Below are 15274 nucleotides of genomic sequence, written 5' to 3'. Positions count from 1 at the left end.
AGCATCTGAACTTTCCTTTACTACTACTCCAAGATACTACTACTACCACCACCACTACTACAACAACAACCTTGTATTATAGCCCAACCCTTTTTACCTTTTTATATATTGTACATGATGAATCAGCCTTAAGAAAAAAGAAAAGCCATTATCCCACTACAATCCACCCTATCCCATTTGTGTATGTGTCATTGAAGAATAGAGAATGAAGTAATTATTAGATATTGAATAACATGATGAGAGAACAAGGGTCTTTACAAAAAAAGAATGCTATTGATTTACTCGGCACTTATACTCTTCTAATGCGGGAATAATAGGTGTGTGTGTTTGTTCTTAGAAGAGAGCAAGAGCAGCGGCACCAGCAGCGACACCAAGAGCGGCATTGACCTTGAAGGAAGAACCAGCGCTTTCATCGTTTTCAGCGGCATCAGAGGAAGCAGCAGCAGAAGAGGAGGAGGAATCAGCAGAGCCAGAAGCAGAAGCAGAGGTAGGCTTAGCAGATGAAGAAGCAGAGCCGGAGGCAGCAGCGGAACCAGAGGCAGAAGCAGAGCCAGAGGCAGCAGCAGAGCCAGAGGCAGATGAAGAACCAGAGGCAGCAGCAGATGAACCAGAGGCAGCAGCAGAGCCAGAAGCAGAAGGAGCATCAGAGCTGGTAGAGTTGCTGCTACCGCTACCGCTATCGCCACCAGCGGTAATTTCAAAGAAAGGAGAGTATTGTTGACCTTGGTCAGTGGTCACTTGGACAGCATCTATGATATAAAAGTTAACCCATCTTGCTCAAATTACAATTGTACAATGGGTTATTGTATACTTACAGTCGTTGCTAGGCTTGGTGTCACTTTGAATGGTCCACTCGTACTTGCCTTCGCTGGCATCAATTTGATCGGAAGAGATGGTGTAGAGGGTGTTAAGGTTGTTGGCATCACCTTGACGCAACACAATGCCAGTAACGGTCTTAGCACCATCAACGTTCCAGGTAATGGTTTGCTTGGAACCAGCGGGCCACTTGGCCTAATTGTATAGACATAGGTATACGTGAGCGATTACAATACAATACAATGGATAATAAATGCAATTGAATGGATACATACACCAAGGGTGGGGTTGATGACAGAGATGCCTTGAGCAGAGACAGCGGCAACAAAGGCGGCAACAGCAGCGAGAGAAAGGGCGAACTTCATGTTTAAAAAGAATGGAATGGAAGAAAAGCGGTTATAAAAGTCATCAAAGTCGCCTCTATTCTTTTATATACACAATCTCGGTCGCACCATTAACGTCGCACAACTCACATCACACACATACAATGTATATACATTTGCCGATTTTTCAACGGCGATCTCTTTACTTAAAGTGTACCTGTCAACAAAACCATATATATCCAAAAACATAGATACATGCCATTGTGCTTCTTTTTTTCCCCCTTGTTGCTACGATCATGCTAAATGGCGTAGCATATGCACTACACGGCACCAAAAAACAAGGTGTTATTTAGAGCGATAGAAGCAAGGGTGCCACTGAGCTACACAAGAACGGTTAGCATCCATTCTTCTTCTCTCCTGGATAAGCTGATGATGGTGGATTATATGTGATATTGGGTTGCCTGATTGCAGGCTTAATTGGCGGGTGTTATTTTTAGTGTTGTGCAACGCGTCAAGCACCGAAAAGCAGTAAGATGGTTTTTTTACACGTGGTGCAGTGCCCAAATTGTCCCACCCTGTGTCATTTTTGCAACAGTGATCTACATGTGCAAATCCTTTCATGCCGTCGCCTGTATGTGTGTGTATGTAAATGTGAGTGTAGGTTGTTGCGAATACATTTACCTTCTTGGCCTTGGTTTTTTTTTAAGACGGAGCCATGGCCCCAGTCCTTGGTATGTTTCAGTCGAAATCTCATGGTCTCAAAAGTGCTTGCAGGGTATCGGGAAGGCCTGGGAAAAGACTTTTGAATGCCATTGAACACTTTTCACTCATTCATCCTACCTATTCAATGCCGTATAATTTTATCGCACTCATTCATCTGCATATCATCATCTTATCGCTTATGGCAATCACGGGAGAAAACGATAGTAAAAGGTGATTTGTGTACATACGTGCATCATCATTGTCGGCTTCTTCCCCGCTTAAGGTGTGGTTTGATGGCCCAGCAGGAATCGCATCTCTGGGGGGCGTGAAATGAGTTTTTCTCTCGCTCTCCGCAATCGAATGGCCCTAACGGTTCTAGGCAGTTTGTGTGTGGGTTACATGCATTTTATTTGCTCTCATCCTTGGATACCATGCAAAAAGAGGTCAAGTCTCATCTCTCCTTTGTTTTGCTTTCATTTGAATTTCTATCACACCATCACAACGACGCTCATTGTATAGGGTGGTCATTGTGAATACGAGTGCAAGAATCCTAAGCGGCTAAACATTATCCTATCTTCAATTCCATTCTCTTGGCATTGGGGAATCATGATGATAAGGTGGATAAACTCTTCAAGCGATTTGATTGTGCACGACTTTTTAAGATGACATGAAAAGAAATCAAAGAAGCATTCGTCGTCGATCACTTTAATTCATATGCAATTATACCAATACAGGCAAATTAGTGAGAAAAGGCTGCTTACCTGGTTTCGTTGTTTGAGCCGCACCGCATAGATGGTACCTTACCTTTGCTGTGTAAAATGTATGTACAACATCTACTTGAGCATTATTTTTATCCTTGAGGATTACACTACGAGTAGCTACTGCCAGCAGCAGCATCTTGCATCTATAATAATGAGTGCCACTTTACCATTAAAACTCCACATCCCCGAGAGAGAGTGATGAGCGAGCCAGAGTGCGTGCGCGTGTGTGTGCCGGACCGGACCACGCCAAGGGCTTGTAGGGAACACAACCTTGTATCCTGCATCCATCCTCTTTCCTAATCATCACAAATGGTGAGCCATCCATCCATTATGTAACCCATCCATCCACCATCATCGCTATTCGCAAACGACATTTACAACACGGATCTATTGTTATACGCTATTTTGAACGATACCATCGGCACACGTTTATATGCATCTAAAGCCGACAATGATGAATGGATGGATGGATGCGGATATTACAGCCTTTTCTCAGTGTACAGGAAAAACGTTGACATATCGTCTTGATAGGCTACTTTGAAGGCCCACGAGTTGCGTAATCAAAACAAGGCTGAGCTCCTCAAGACGCTTGAGGAACAAAAGCAAGAACTCGCCTCTCTTCGTGTTCAAAAGGTTGCTGGTGGCTCTGCTGCCAAGCTCCACCAAATGTGGGTATAGGATATATATATGGTGGTATTTTCATACATGAGACTTAGCAATATCAATAGTGGTGTTGTGCGCAAGAACGTTGCTCGTACTTTGACCGTCATCAACCAAACCCAACGTGAGCAGCTTCGTCTCTTTTACCAAAAGAAAAAGTACGTCCCTCTCGATCTCCGTGTCAAGAAGACCCGTGCCATGCGTCGTGCTTTGACTCCTTATGAACGCAAGCTCAAGACTGTTAAGCAACAAAAGAAGGATGCCCACTTTCCCCTTCGCAAGTATGCTGTCAAGGCATAAATTGTGAACGTTACACCAAAACACAACGCCGCTATTCAACCTCTTTACGCTTGTCATTCGATCCTTCACCTTTTTACACAACACTCTCCACAGACGCACATACACTCATATTGCCACGCATATACGTTATATATCAACATGTTGAATAAACGGGCCATGATGTCTTTTTATTCACGCACCATATAACTTTGACTCCACCCATCGCTTTCAAGTGCATAAGATGTGAGATTGGTGTTCTTTTGGACTATGGAAGGATGGTAATTGTATTGGCTAGATATGGCGTCGTTGTGTTGTCGATGTTGCTGTTGTTGATGCTGTTTAGCCTTCCTCCTTTCATTCTTGATAGCGGCAGGGTTGTCTTCAAGTCCCAGATTTTCTGCATTGGTACCAAGACGTGGGATACGTACATAGGCATCTGTGCCATAACCATCCATCGTCATGACTTGTAACTCGCCACCCCAATATTCGGCATAGACTCGACTCATTGGAAGACCCATCCCCACGTGCTCATGACCCAAGTCGGTAGCTTGCTCTGCTCGTTCTCGCATATCCATAGGCATCTTCAAGATTCCTCGCTCCAAATTACCCAAATGATGTCGACTTTGATACGACCAAAGTTGCCCATAACGTTCAGATGTAATTCCACCGGCTTGATCACTGATTCGAAAGAAAACATCCTTCGCATTTGCACTCACAGTCACCTCCACAGCGGGTATATTGCCTTGCGTATGTCGTTCAAGGGTATATCGTACTGCATTGCTGATCAATTCAAATAAGATGTATTCGAGATGTTCAGGAACCTAATATCCCTTGTGTTAATATTCCACTATGTATCCTTTTCCTCCCTCGTACTTACGTAAGCAAAGATGATCTCATTATTATCGTCTTGTTGCTGTTGCTGCATACCATGTTGATGAGCATCATTATGAACATGGACATGAATTTCGGGTGGTTGTCGACCATAGATTTGATGGGCATGATTGCGAACCAGCGAACTCGCACGTTGGACGACCTTGGATGCTGAACACCGAACATAGATAATACCAATGTAGCCATCATCTTCATTCACCCATCCATGTTCATTCGCATCGGTGAGAGCGATATGTTGTTCTGCCAATGTGCGTCGAGAGATACGAGAACGTAGCATGCGATTCACAAAGCGGTCGAGATCTTGATGATTGTAGCATGCTGCTGAACATTCACTGACACCACGTGCCAAACGAGGCACTACCAATTTGCCATCCTCCAATAAATCCCGAAGCACCTGACAGAAATGTGTATTGTCCTCCAAATCCTGGATCACAGGCTGTTGTCTTATCTTCTCGAATGCTCCCCAATAGAGTCGATACACGTATTCAATATGTGGATTCGTTCCAACAAGGAAAGGAAGCTGCTGAAAGTCCCGGATTCGATGCGCAAGTCGTGTCAATAACTCGCTCCGTACCCAGTTGGCTGCCGTAATGAGTCGCTCCGGGGTCATTTGTCGTCCAAAGAATATATATTGTCGTAACGTACTCGCATTCGCAGGTCGTCGAACGTACTCCTCAAGCACTTTGGTCTGATAGAAATGGTACGGCGAATCAGACTTGACCGAATCCAAAGACACTGCTCGTGGTAGCCCTTCACGTGAATTGTTAAATGTCATTGCGGCATGTCGACTCAGGTGGCGTCGCGGTGATGGTGTGCATTGTGGTGATAGCTTGAGCTTTTTACACGGGTGAGAACGTGTGAATAGTAGTGATCTGTAGATAAGCCTGTGCATAATAAATGAAAGAAAGAGTGAAGAAAAGAGATGGCTGGGATGGAATGTTTTGTAACCAGAACAACAAACAGCCGACAATCGTGTGTGTGCGTGTGCGTTTTCTTTATAGTCCTTGACACTCGAATGATACTTTGTCGTTATCCATGCTATTGATTGGTGCAAGACAAACACGATACGAGATGATGCATCATAAGTGACCCCGATTCTCTTATCCGATCGTAGTACAGTATTTGATTGGATGGTCTCATTCTTGTCATCATGCGTTGTCCTCTCCCAGATAAAAGGGTATACGAGTAGAATGTATTCAAAATCATCCCTCAAGATGTAATAATGTATATATATATGTAATGGCATTATCAATACAGTATACATTCTCTAATCGCTTTTAAACTGCAACATAACCACCACTACCTCGTCGATGGGACATGATCGTGTCAATCACATGCGAAATCAAGTCCTGTGACAGAAAAAAAGTCCCCGTTAGCCGAGTGCAAATAAAGCCCAACCATTTCATTGCTTACCTTAATCAAATAGGGGAGATCAAGCCAGAAGTCTAACAAAAAAAGACCATCGTTGTTACTAAGAAACACACTTTCTCTTATTCATACACCCATAGCCACTTACCACGATGAGGTATCAAATCCAATCCACGAGCATTGTACACCTTGTAATTGTAGAAAGCACCACCAATAAAGTAGACACCCAATAATACAAAGATGCTACCATGATGATACTACCATCAGCCTTCGTCCATGATACCACCACCTGAATAGAGCTATACTTACATTGTAAAGAAGATACCAAGACCTGACATGCCTTCACTACCACCTTGTTCAGGGTTCTCTGGTTCCGATGGAGGAGGTTCCTCGCCCTTCTTGGCACTAGTAGTCCCGAGTTGGATCAGGTCAATGTGTCCATTGTTTGTGTATCCATGTATACCTACGCGCATGCATAAACGGTCTTCCAATTAAGCGACATGACATTGTTCTGATATGACACAAGGGTTGGAGGTTGAGGATCATCCTAAACAGCACCATCATCACATGAGTATCATATCACCTTGTATATAAAAAAGGGTCATCCAATACTTACATTACGAGATTGGGAAGTATCGCACTCCAAAGTTAATTGAGCAGATTGTGCTGTTTCCTTTTCATCATCGTTGCCTTTGTATTTGCCACCATTGAGTGTGAGAGAGAATTGAGCACCACCTAACATAATAATGATTAGCATCTAGCCATGATTCCCTCTATCCCATCCTCCTCCTCCTCCTCCTCCTTACTTTGTGTCAAATCTTGATTGGTGTCTGTAGCCTTGAATTGTGGATTCAGCTTATCCTTGCCACCAAAATCACCAGCAACATTCTTGACCGTCATGACATCTGCATTATCATGCTTGACAAAGAACTCGCGATAACATACATACTAATACCATACATGAGTATACATGTGGATACATACACCCTTCCATGCTCGACTTACTGCTCCCTTTTTGCAAAAGTCTTCTTCACTGGTACCTTCAGGTCGTTCCACAGCATCGCAAATATTGATCAGCACCTGTTTCGAGGTCATGGAAGGAGGATGGGTCTCATTTTGGACGATCGTAAAAGGCCTTGGACAGTTAGATGAGAGTATAGATTTAGCAGGTGATAATAAAACACTACTTACTTGTTCAACTTTGAGAGATCAAGGCTATATTCAGTGTTGGGAATCTTGTATCCAGAGTTGCAATAATCTTGAGCAGCAAAGACACCCATGGCTGCACCCATGGTCAGGGCAAGGCCGAGCTGGATCTTCATTTTGGATAAGAGTGCAAAGAGAAGAAGGAGGAAGGAGGAGCAGGAGGAGGAGTATCCGATACGCGGGTTGCGGTGCTCATGTATGTCTTGGCTGCTTCTCAACTTTTGGCCCTCCACACCGCACCCCCCCCCACACGGATGATGGCTTGTCACCAGGATGTCTGCTATTCGGTCAGGTTCATGGATCCACGTGTCCCATCTCATTCTTATGATATCCGTATACCTGCTGATGACTATGTAGGCACTTGCCTCCTATCATGCGATGTCTCTTTTTTCATTATTCACTTGTCATCTGGTTGATCCCGTTGTTGACATGGAAACACGGTTGCTACTTTAAAATACACGTGGCATATACTAGCAACTGCAAGTGTCGTCGACTTGGTAGTGGTACGTATGTAGAAAGCACTCGCTATAGGGTCGCTTTTGTATACATTGCCAAGCTTGCATAAATGACAATGACCAATCATCACGTTGCTATCCAAGGCAAATGTTTCATAGATGGTGTGCATTTTTCGTATAGTGACGCTTTACCAATTTTCCTTCCTTCTCGTCGGCTAGTACATACACGCTATCACTTATCACATGTCAAGCTGTCAAACCACTCTTATCCTTGTCACCCAGCAATAATCATATACCCAAGTACGCGGCTCTTCTTCAAGTATCACCTACCATATACTAGTAAACCACATCACGAAGCAAAAGGGAGATGTGTCATGCTATCAAGTACAGTCCTTGTTTAAGACACAATGAATCTTTATCGATCAGCTCCTTTCTCTCCCTCTCTTTTTTCCTTTATTGTGGCTTTACAAGTGTATAAACTTTTACAATCATGCATAAACCATCCTATAACACAATGCCTCACCTCTCCACACTCGATGAATTCCTACTCAGGAATAAGGAAGGCCATACAGAAACATAAACATGGTTGGCCAATGCAATCGCGTAATCGCTAAAGTAACCTTTTGATCCAAACATCCTTCATCAGATAAGTTGAGAGGTACAGCAAATTGCTGCAATGGGGATGATGCATCGATTTGGAGGGCTTCTATCTTTTGGGGGTGCATTGGGAGAAGGTGGTTGAATGGGCATAAGGTGGAACTTGGATGCGTGATGGCGAATTATGCAGTTGGATGATGATGGTTGTGCTTGGTTGAAAGATGTGGTTTCTTGCATGCCATGAAAGGTGATGCTTGGGCTTGTGCGTACTTAAGCGGCTATGGTGAAATGGCGCTTGTTGTTGTTGTTGTTGTTGTTGTTGCTCGTAGCGTTCTTGCATGCCACTATGCCTTACCTGTGAAACAATGACATTCATAACTCAAAACGCTACTTATTTACTGCTGGTGATGTTCTTTGAACCATATCAAGTAAGAGAAAAAAGGCCTTGCCCTTTATGAAGCATTGACAAATCCTGCACTCCCGATGGAACCAAACAAATGCAATACCTCGCATACAAGATTACGGCATCAACATAAATATTTGGGGTATGATTGTATAGGATGGAAAAGGTTTGTACAAGGACCCTGGAGGTCACATGATGGATGGGATAGAAAGAAAGGGCTATGATGGATGAGGTCGATGGTGTCGTACAAGGTCCCATCATATATCCCCATTGTTTAGATTCATCAGCTATGCATGGAGCGCGGCTATTGTTTGCATCATTGGTGCAAAGGAAGTGCATCCCAACTTATCCATGATGGTGCTTGTCAATCTGGATTACGTTTTCCTCATACATACGCGCTGTCTTTCTTTTGCAGCAGATAAGATTTTAGAAGCTGTTTTGCTATATTAGGCGATGTCACTAATGCACCGGGTGATCATATGAGCTATAGAGGGAGTGGGTATACCTAGATACGAGTTCATTGTGCAGGCTCTACATCCATCGTTCTCCTTCTTGCGAAATTTTACATTGTCCCGTAGGATCAAAATTAATGTCATTACTGCATGCATAGCCCTGCAAATGGCGTGCCATGATGCAAGTTTGTTCGGTGGGAAAGAAAAGATAGATGTGGTGGGGCGTGGATCCCCTGTGTGTACCACGCTAACCTTCTTTCCCTCTCTTTTTTCAATTAAAGATGGTGGAAACAGAAGAGGCCATGATTCTCTTCTTCCATCTAATAATACAACGTGATGTTGCAAAAATGGAACCATCTAGACACGGCCACTATCGTTGAACCAGCCGAAGCAATAGTTTTAAAACCATCGGAGGTGATCGACCCCATAAAGGAACGCAAATTAAGGCGCAAAGTGGACTTGAGATTGATGGTGTGGTCATTTCTCGCAGCCTTCATCAACATGTTAGATCGCAATAACATGCGTATGTTGATGCTATCACAAATCCAAGCACAAGCAAACAAGGATTGATCATGCTCTCATCTAGAAAATGCGTATACCAATGGAATGGAAGAAGATCTCAATCTCAATTCATCAATATACAATTGGGCAGTAACCGTGTTCTTTATTGGTTATGTGATGTACGTAGTTGGTGGCAACAAATTCCCCGTCTTTGATCGCCAAGGTCTCACAAACAAAAATCTTATTATGCAGAACGCAAATCCCAGCAAACATGATCATCATTCGAATGCGTCCTAATGTATTTCTCCCTACATGTGTCATTATTTGGGGTGCTGTTCTTTGTTTTATGTCTATTGTGAAGGATCACAAAGGGCTGTTAGCGCTCCGATTTTGCCTTGGTGTTGCTGAAGCGGTAAGTAGTCATGACGTACTACGATCTATGCATGAATGCCTGCATGTGCTTATATGAAATGTCTAGACGCTGTATCCATGTATTGCATTTATCCTTGGAACATGGTATACAAAGGAAGAGCTGAGTAAACGACAAGCGCTGGTGGATATGGGTGGTCCTGTTGCTGGTGCTTTTGGTGGCATGATAGGAGGTGCTATTGCTCAAAACATGCAAAATGCAGCAGGGCTACGTGGATGGCAATGGTTGTTTATCATTGAAGGTCTTATGGCTATTGTTATCGGGTTGTCAGGATACTTTTTACTTCCCAACTATCCACACAACACGTCGTGGCTTTCTCAAGAAGAACGGGAGTTGGCTGTAGCACGACAAGCTGCACAGGGTAAAAGTATAAAGTCCAAGCCATATAGCTGGACAATGTAAGTAGGTTCATGCAAAATGAGAGAAGCAACGTGCTCATGTCATCTTTTATTGTGCTTATTCTTAGTCTATGGAACGTGTTCGCCACACCCTATGCTTGGATTGCCATGCTCACTTTTGCATGTGCCAATATGGGCAATACAATCTACACGAACTTTGCCATCATTTTACGTGATATGGGATATGGTTCTTCATTTGCCAACTACATGACAACACCAGCATACATGTTTGGAGTCATTGTTGGGATGTTGATTGGGTGGAGCTCAGACAGGCACAGCGACTATATTGTGCACTTGATCCTATCGCAACTTTGGGTGGGTGGATGGTACTTGGCCATGGCACTTGTCAATCACGGCAATAATCCAACACCTCTAGTATTTATTGGCACCTATGCTATTGCTCCAACCTTTGCCACTGTCACCTTATCTCTCGTTGGCGTCAATCATATTTTCAAGGCTGATCATAATACACGGGCATTGGCTATCGGGTTCATCAACAGCGTAGGGATGCTTGCACCCAATTTTATCAATGTGCGTGCATGGGTTGTCACTGATTCACCTGCTTTTTGTAAGTGATGCTGATGGATACATACATACAATGGAAAAGGATGAAGATGCTGAATAGGATGCATGATAGATACTGGTAAGCTGACCAGCATGGGAATGTGTTTCTTTTCGATTCCACTTGTGGCTTTATTGTGGTGGTTGCTTCGTCACAATATCATGTTGCCAGGGGCTACCAGCGATGCAACATCAGGTACGTGGTGATGATGCGCGATGATGAATACCAGTTGCTGAATAATCAATGATCTTCCAGGCGATGACAATGAAAGCATGCCGTCCGATGATCAAGGAAGTTGTAGCAAATACGGTGCCGTCCATCGAGTCACTCATCCTTAACTCCAATACCTTTCTCTTTGCTTCGTTTTGTTCTCGAGGATTGCATTAGCAGCAATAATACATACCACCACAAACACATAAAAGGTGTCATTCAATGGCCCTTTGCTGTCATATACACGTTAATGAGGATACGATATGCCGCGTTTATTGCATGTGATGATATCTTGTGGGATGAAAGGTGATGATGGAGGGTGGTGTGTGCATGAGCGTCGTGGGGATAAGGTGGATAGCTAGCTTATGGCCGTAGTTGTTGTTGCTGCTGCTGCTCGTCGCGTTCTTGCACACCAGCAGGCCTTACTGGTCGACCATCCCTTACACGTCGTTCTTCACCAAGGACAACTATGCATACAAGTCAACTTCCATTCTACACATTGCAATGAAAAACTTACCTCTCTTGTACAAGATCCAAGAAGTGGCGACAACGAATGGTCCTGACACCATGATAGTGGCCAATCTGTTATAGCAACCAAGGCCGAATTAGCGACACAATGACACTCATTACTCTAAACCTTACCTTCTTCCTGCTGGTGATAGTCTTCGAACCATGTTGAATAAAAGCGGAAACAGAAGTGGGGTGTGGTTTGACAGCAACAGGCGCTGTAAAGGGTGGTGACAGCGACGACTTTTTGTATACAGCAAATCAGAGCCACCCTCCTTCCCAGTTATCCCAAGATCATGATGCATGTATTGAAGATTTCCTTATAATAAAATGACTAGCGACACGGGTTACTCGCTTCACTCGTAAACGTTTGATTTCACATTGAATAGCTTAAGAGCACCCTACGAGGTATGCTCTCATCACAAAAAACTTACACGTTTATGCTATTCTTCTAGGTAGGAACCTGCAAATCATTGCTTTGTCCATATTCACACTAAGAGACTACGTACCTCTGTAATGAACTGCCTTAGATCAACATCATCATACCCTATTTCTTTTATAATTTGTTCATAATCTACCAGCTAATAGCCCTTCATCTAATTCCAACAATTGTTGCTCAATCTAGCATATATGAACGATTCTCTTGCTTCTGCCATTCATTTACATCTCTTAACTTTCTTGATCCGAGAAGATTTGACTGAGTAAAGCTCAACTCGTAAACAGTATACCTTGTATCTATGTGCAGCTCGCATTCGATCGTTTATAATGAACCATGAGATCTTTTTGAGAAGGGAATTGACCAGCGTGTCCAAGAGCACCATGTGTGAAAGTTTCAAGTTCGAGAGGGGCAATCTCATAATCAAGGTTTGATGTTTAGTGTTCATGCATTTATACAAGAGGTGTCCGACCTATTTGATTTCCACTCCTTGGTCTCTTCCTCCCATTCTCAACTATTGCTCATTCAAGTATACAACTACCTCCTGCGAACGATTGTCCTTCTTCAACCCAACATGTCCATCCTACAACTCTCTTGATCCGATACTCTTTGACTGAATGGCATGTTCATGGCGTCTATACAACCTTCTTGTCACCTCATCTACAACACACGAGTCTCTTGACACAACACACGCTCTTGCACATTTCTCTACCACAACCAATCGTAACAGCATTCATTGCAGCAGTTGCTATTAGCAAGGCCTTGACTCCATCGTCTCAAACAGCGTTTTTCCCTTGCAGCAACTTGCCTTACAGCCTTGTTTACGGGAACAGCAGATAGCTATTGTATAGAAGCAGCTTTATTTACGCATAGCAACTTGGTTCAATACATATGACTCCTTATGGATATGGATATGGATCTGAATATTGGTTTGGTATATGGGATGGAAGGAATTGGATATATACAACGCATTGAGAACGTGATGTCTACTTTGGATGAAACCATATCAGCCATCAATGCAAGCAATCTTCAGCTGGTTGAGCTGCGATCGGACATGACCAACAAAGAGAGAGTGGCCAAGGATCGGATGGAAAAGGAGGCATATCAACAGCAATCACTGGGGCTCCTTTCTATCAACATGTTGGGTTTGGGATGGTGATCGTGGATGGATGGCTGCAAATGAAAAACATGGTGATTACTTGTCACGTTGTCAGCAGGGATGGATCATATCATGTGGATACGGTTGAAGATGATGATGGATGGGATAAAATTGACGCATACCTAGTCGGCCTCTTCGTGCTTTTTGGGTATTGAAGGTGGTGACGATGAGATTGATGACTGCTGACCAGTACGAGTACGAGTACGAATGATGATGGAGGACGAAGACGAGGATGGTGGCAATGTAGCTAGATGGAATAAAGCAATTACACACTTGGACTTTGCTAGCTTGTGGATTACATAATGTAGCTTGGAAGATGGAATAATAAAGGTGGTTCGCTTATGTATCGTTCATGCAAGAAGTGTATGCCTTTTGTGATACAATAAGGAGGAGTAGGATGACATTGAGAAGAGAAAAAGTGAACCATCAATAACATCTTACTGCCATGTCCGTGCGCACTGAATTCATTGTTGGGTTTACATGTACAAATTGGTTTATGCAGCTCGACTTTCTTCTACATGCAAATGTGATACATACCTTGACACACCTTCATGGTTGGATGCTGTTTTACTTGCGTACCTTCACAAAAGGCAATCATCATCATCATCCATTTGTGTAGCAACCTGTCAAGGACGTGGTCTGTGTAACCACCACGCGCCGTTTCACTCAGCTCTTCATCTTTCCGTTAATGCAGCCGACACCATCCACTAGGAAAAAGCAACTCCATCACGCTTACAGCATAGGTAAAACATAAAGACGCCTGTATCTCCAAACTTTACAATGAAACGTGTGGTTTTTATTAGAGCAATGTGCTCGGCTTGGCCAACAGCACCTTGTGTGAAAGTTTCGCGTTCAATGTCGCAACTAGCCCAAAAAATATTTTTTTGATCGTCGTCGAAAGAGGTTGAGCCCCGGATCCAGTTTGGCTGGTAGCGACATTGCGAAATCTGGGATTGGCAAGCTTGATCGTGAAACTGGCACCCAAGGTGCAGTTGGCCAAGCCGAGCACATTGCTCTAATAAAAACCCCACGTTTGATTGTAAAGTTTAGGGATACAGCCACCTTTATGTTTTTACTATGCTGTAAGCATGATGCTATATGAAGAGTGGTCTTTGTTCAATGTCAAGTCGCTGGACCCTGGCAGAGCAAAAGATGCAGAAGGACCTCTTTGGGTAACTCAGCTAAAAAGTCAGAACTTCAGGGACAATGCATGAAAGGTACGCAACCCTCATTTTCAGGTCATACATTGGCAGCTAATAGCCACTTTTGTGCATTCCCAACTTTTGTGCATTCTATTGTAGGTGGACGATGCTCCTGCTCTAGACATTCATTTCCATGATTAAAGTAGCTTGATCCGAGCTGATTTGGTTGAGTTACGCTCACACAAGATTACATCGGTTGAGCTACATCGAGCGTGCTTGATGTCCCGAGTGATGTAATCTCTCTTTGACCGCAGCTCAGTCAAATCAGCTCGGATCAACCTACTTTAATCACGGAAATGAATGTCTGGAGCAGTATCGTTCCCATGCAGTGGATCTCGCAACAATGATGATTGGATAAAAGTGGCCGTTAGCTAGCAATACATGCCTGTTCCTAGATGATCCATAAAGTAATTATACATTGACCCTTCCATTCATGCAAACGTAGCTGTGTTACACAACACGACCCCAGAATGCGGCTCTGCCAGTCCACCTGCTTGACGGTCGAACAAAGACCACTCTTCATATAGCATCACGCTTACAAACATAAAGGTGCCTGCATCTCCAAACTTTACAATGAAATGGGGTTTTTATTGCTGTGCTCGGCTTGGCCAACTGCACCTTGTGTGAAAGTTTCGCGTTCAATGTCGCAACTAGCCCAAAAAATATTTTTGATCGTCGTCGAAAGAGGTTGAGCCCCGGATCCAGTTTGGCTGGTAGCGACATTGCGAAATCTGGGATTGCCCACGATGAACTTCATACTTTAACACAAGATTCCTTTGACCCCGACGAGCACATTGCTCAAATAAAAACCCCACGTTTGATTGTAAAGTTTGGAGATACAGGCACCTTTATGTTTTTACTATGCTGTAAGCATGATGCTATATGAAGAGTGGTCTTTGTTCAATGTCAAGTCGCTGGACCCTGGCAGAGCAATACGTAACTGAACGAAGCATACT

At 43.5% G+C, this 15274-nt stretch overlaps 6 protein-coding genes across 6 annotated transcripts; 2 read left to right on the top strand and 4 right to left on the bottom strand.

The window, feature by feature from the left end:
• Nucleotides 1-333: 333 nt before the first annotated feature.
• On the bottom strand, nucleotides 334-1181 carry O0I10_009204 (uncharacterized protein; the record flags this gene model as incomplete). Its single annotated transcript, XM_058489201.1, has 3 exons — nucleotides 334-749; nucleotides 816-1011; nucleotides 1092-1181. The coding sequence occupies 3 exons, from the start codon at nucleotides 1179-1181 to the stop codon at nucleotides 334-336; spliced, it is 702 nt and encodes a 233-aa protein (XP_058340082.1).
• A 1091-nt stretch (nucleotides 1182-2272) lies between these two features.
• O0I10_009203 (uncharacterized protein) lies at nucleotides 2273-3562 on the top strand (the record flags this gene model as incomplete). Its single annotated transcript, XM_058489200.1, has 3 exons — nucleotides 2273-2284; nucleotides 3134-3270; nucleotides 3331-3562. The coding sequence occupies 3 exons, from the start codon at nucleotides 2273-2275 to the stop codon at nucleotides 3560-3562; spliced, it is 381 nt and encodes a 126-aa protein (XP_058340081.1).
• Nucleotides 3563-3729: 167 nt separating this feature from the next.
• O0I10_009202 (uncharacterized protein) lies at nucleotides 3730-5207 on the bottom strand (the record flags this gene model as incomplete). Its single annotated transcript, XM_058489199.1, has 2 exons — nucleotides 3730-4362; nucleotides 4419-5207. 2 exons carry the CDS (start codon nucleotides 5205-5207, stop codon nucleotides 3730-3732), a joined length of 1422 nt encoding a protein of 473 aa, XP_058340080.1.
• A 502-nt stretch (nucleotides 5208-5709) lies between these two features.
• O0I10_009201 (uncharacterized protein) lies at nucleotides 5710-7122 on the bottom strand (the record flags this gene model as incomplete). The annotated part of the gene is made up of 9 exons (XM_058489198.1): nucleotides 5710-5781; nucleotides 5846-5877; nucleotides 5949-6043; nucleotides 6110-6205; nucleotides 6268-6347; nucleotides 6417-6535; nucleotides 6607-6748; nucleotides 6806-6935; nucleotides 6992-7122. 9 exons carry the CDS (start codon nucleotides 7120-7122, stop codon nucleotides 5710-5712), a joined length of 897 nt encoding a protein of 298 aa, XP_058340079.1.
• Nucleotides 7123-9249: 2127 nt separating this feature from the next.
• Nucleotides 9250-11142, top strand: O0I10_009200 (uncharacterized protein; the record flags this gene model as incomplete). Its single annotated transcript, XM_058489197.1, has 7 exons — nucleotides 9250-9436; nucleotides 9500-9593; nucleotides 9667-9826; nucleotides 9893-10242; nucleotides 10311-10810; nucleotides 10880-10999; nucleotides 11060-11142. 7 exons carry the CDS (start codon nucleotides 9250-9252, stop codon nucleotides 11140-11142), a joined length of 1494 nt encoding a protein of 497 aa, XP_058340078.1.
• A 235-nt stretch (nucleotides 11143-11377) lies between these two features.
• On the bottom strand, nucleotides 11378-11688 carry O0I10_009199 (uncharacterized protein; the record flags this gene model as incomplete). The annotated part of the gene is made up of 3 exons (XM_058489196.1): nucleotides 11378-11481; nucleotides 11532-11596; nucleotides 11657-11688. The coding sequence occupies 3 exons, from the start codon at nucleotides 11686-11688 to the stop codon at nucleotides 11378-11380; spliced, it is 201 nt and encodes a 66-aa protein (XP_058340077.1).
• Between the last annotated feature and the right edge of the window lie 3586 nt (nucleotides 11689-15274).

This window comes from Lichtheimia ornata (assembly GCF_029851405.1).
Source record: "Lichtheimia ornata isolate CBS 291.66 chromosome Unknown scaffold00052, whole genome shotgun sequence".
NCBI lineage: Eukaryota > Fungi > Mucoromycota > Mucoromycetes > Mucorales > Lichtheimiaceae > Lichtheimia > Lichtheimia ornata.
The sequence above is the reverse complement of the archived record's forward strand: the minus strand, read 5'-3'. Positions and strand labels throughout refer to the sequence as shown.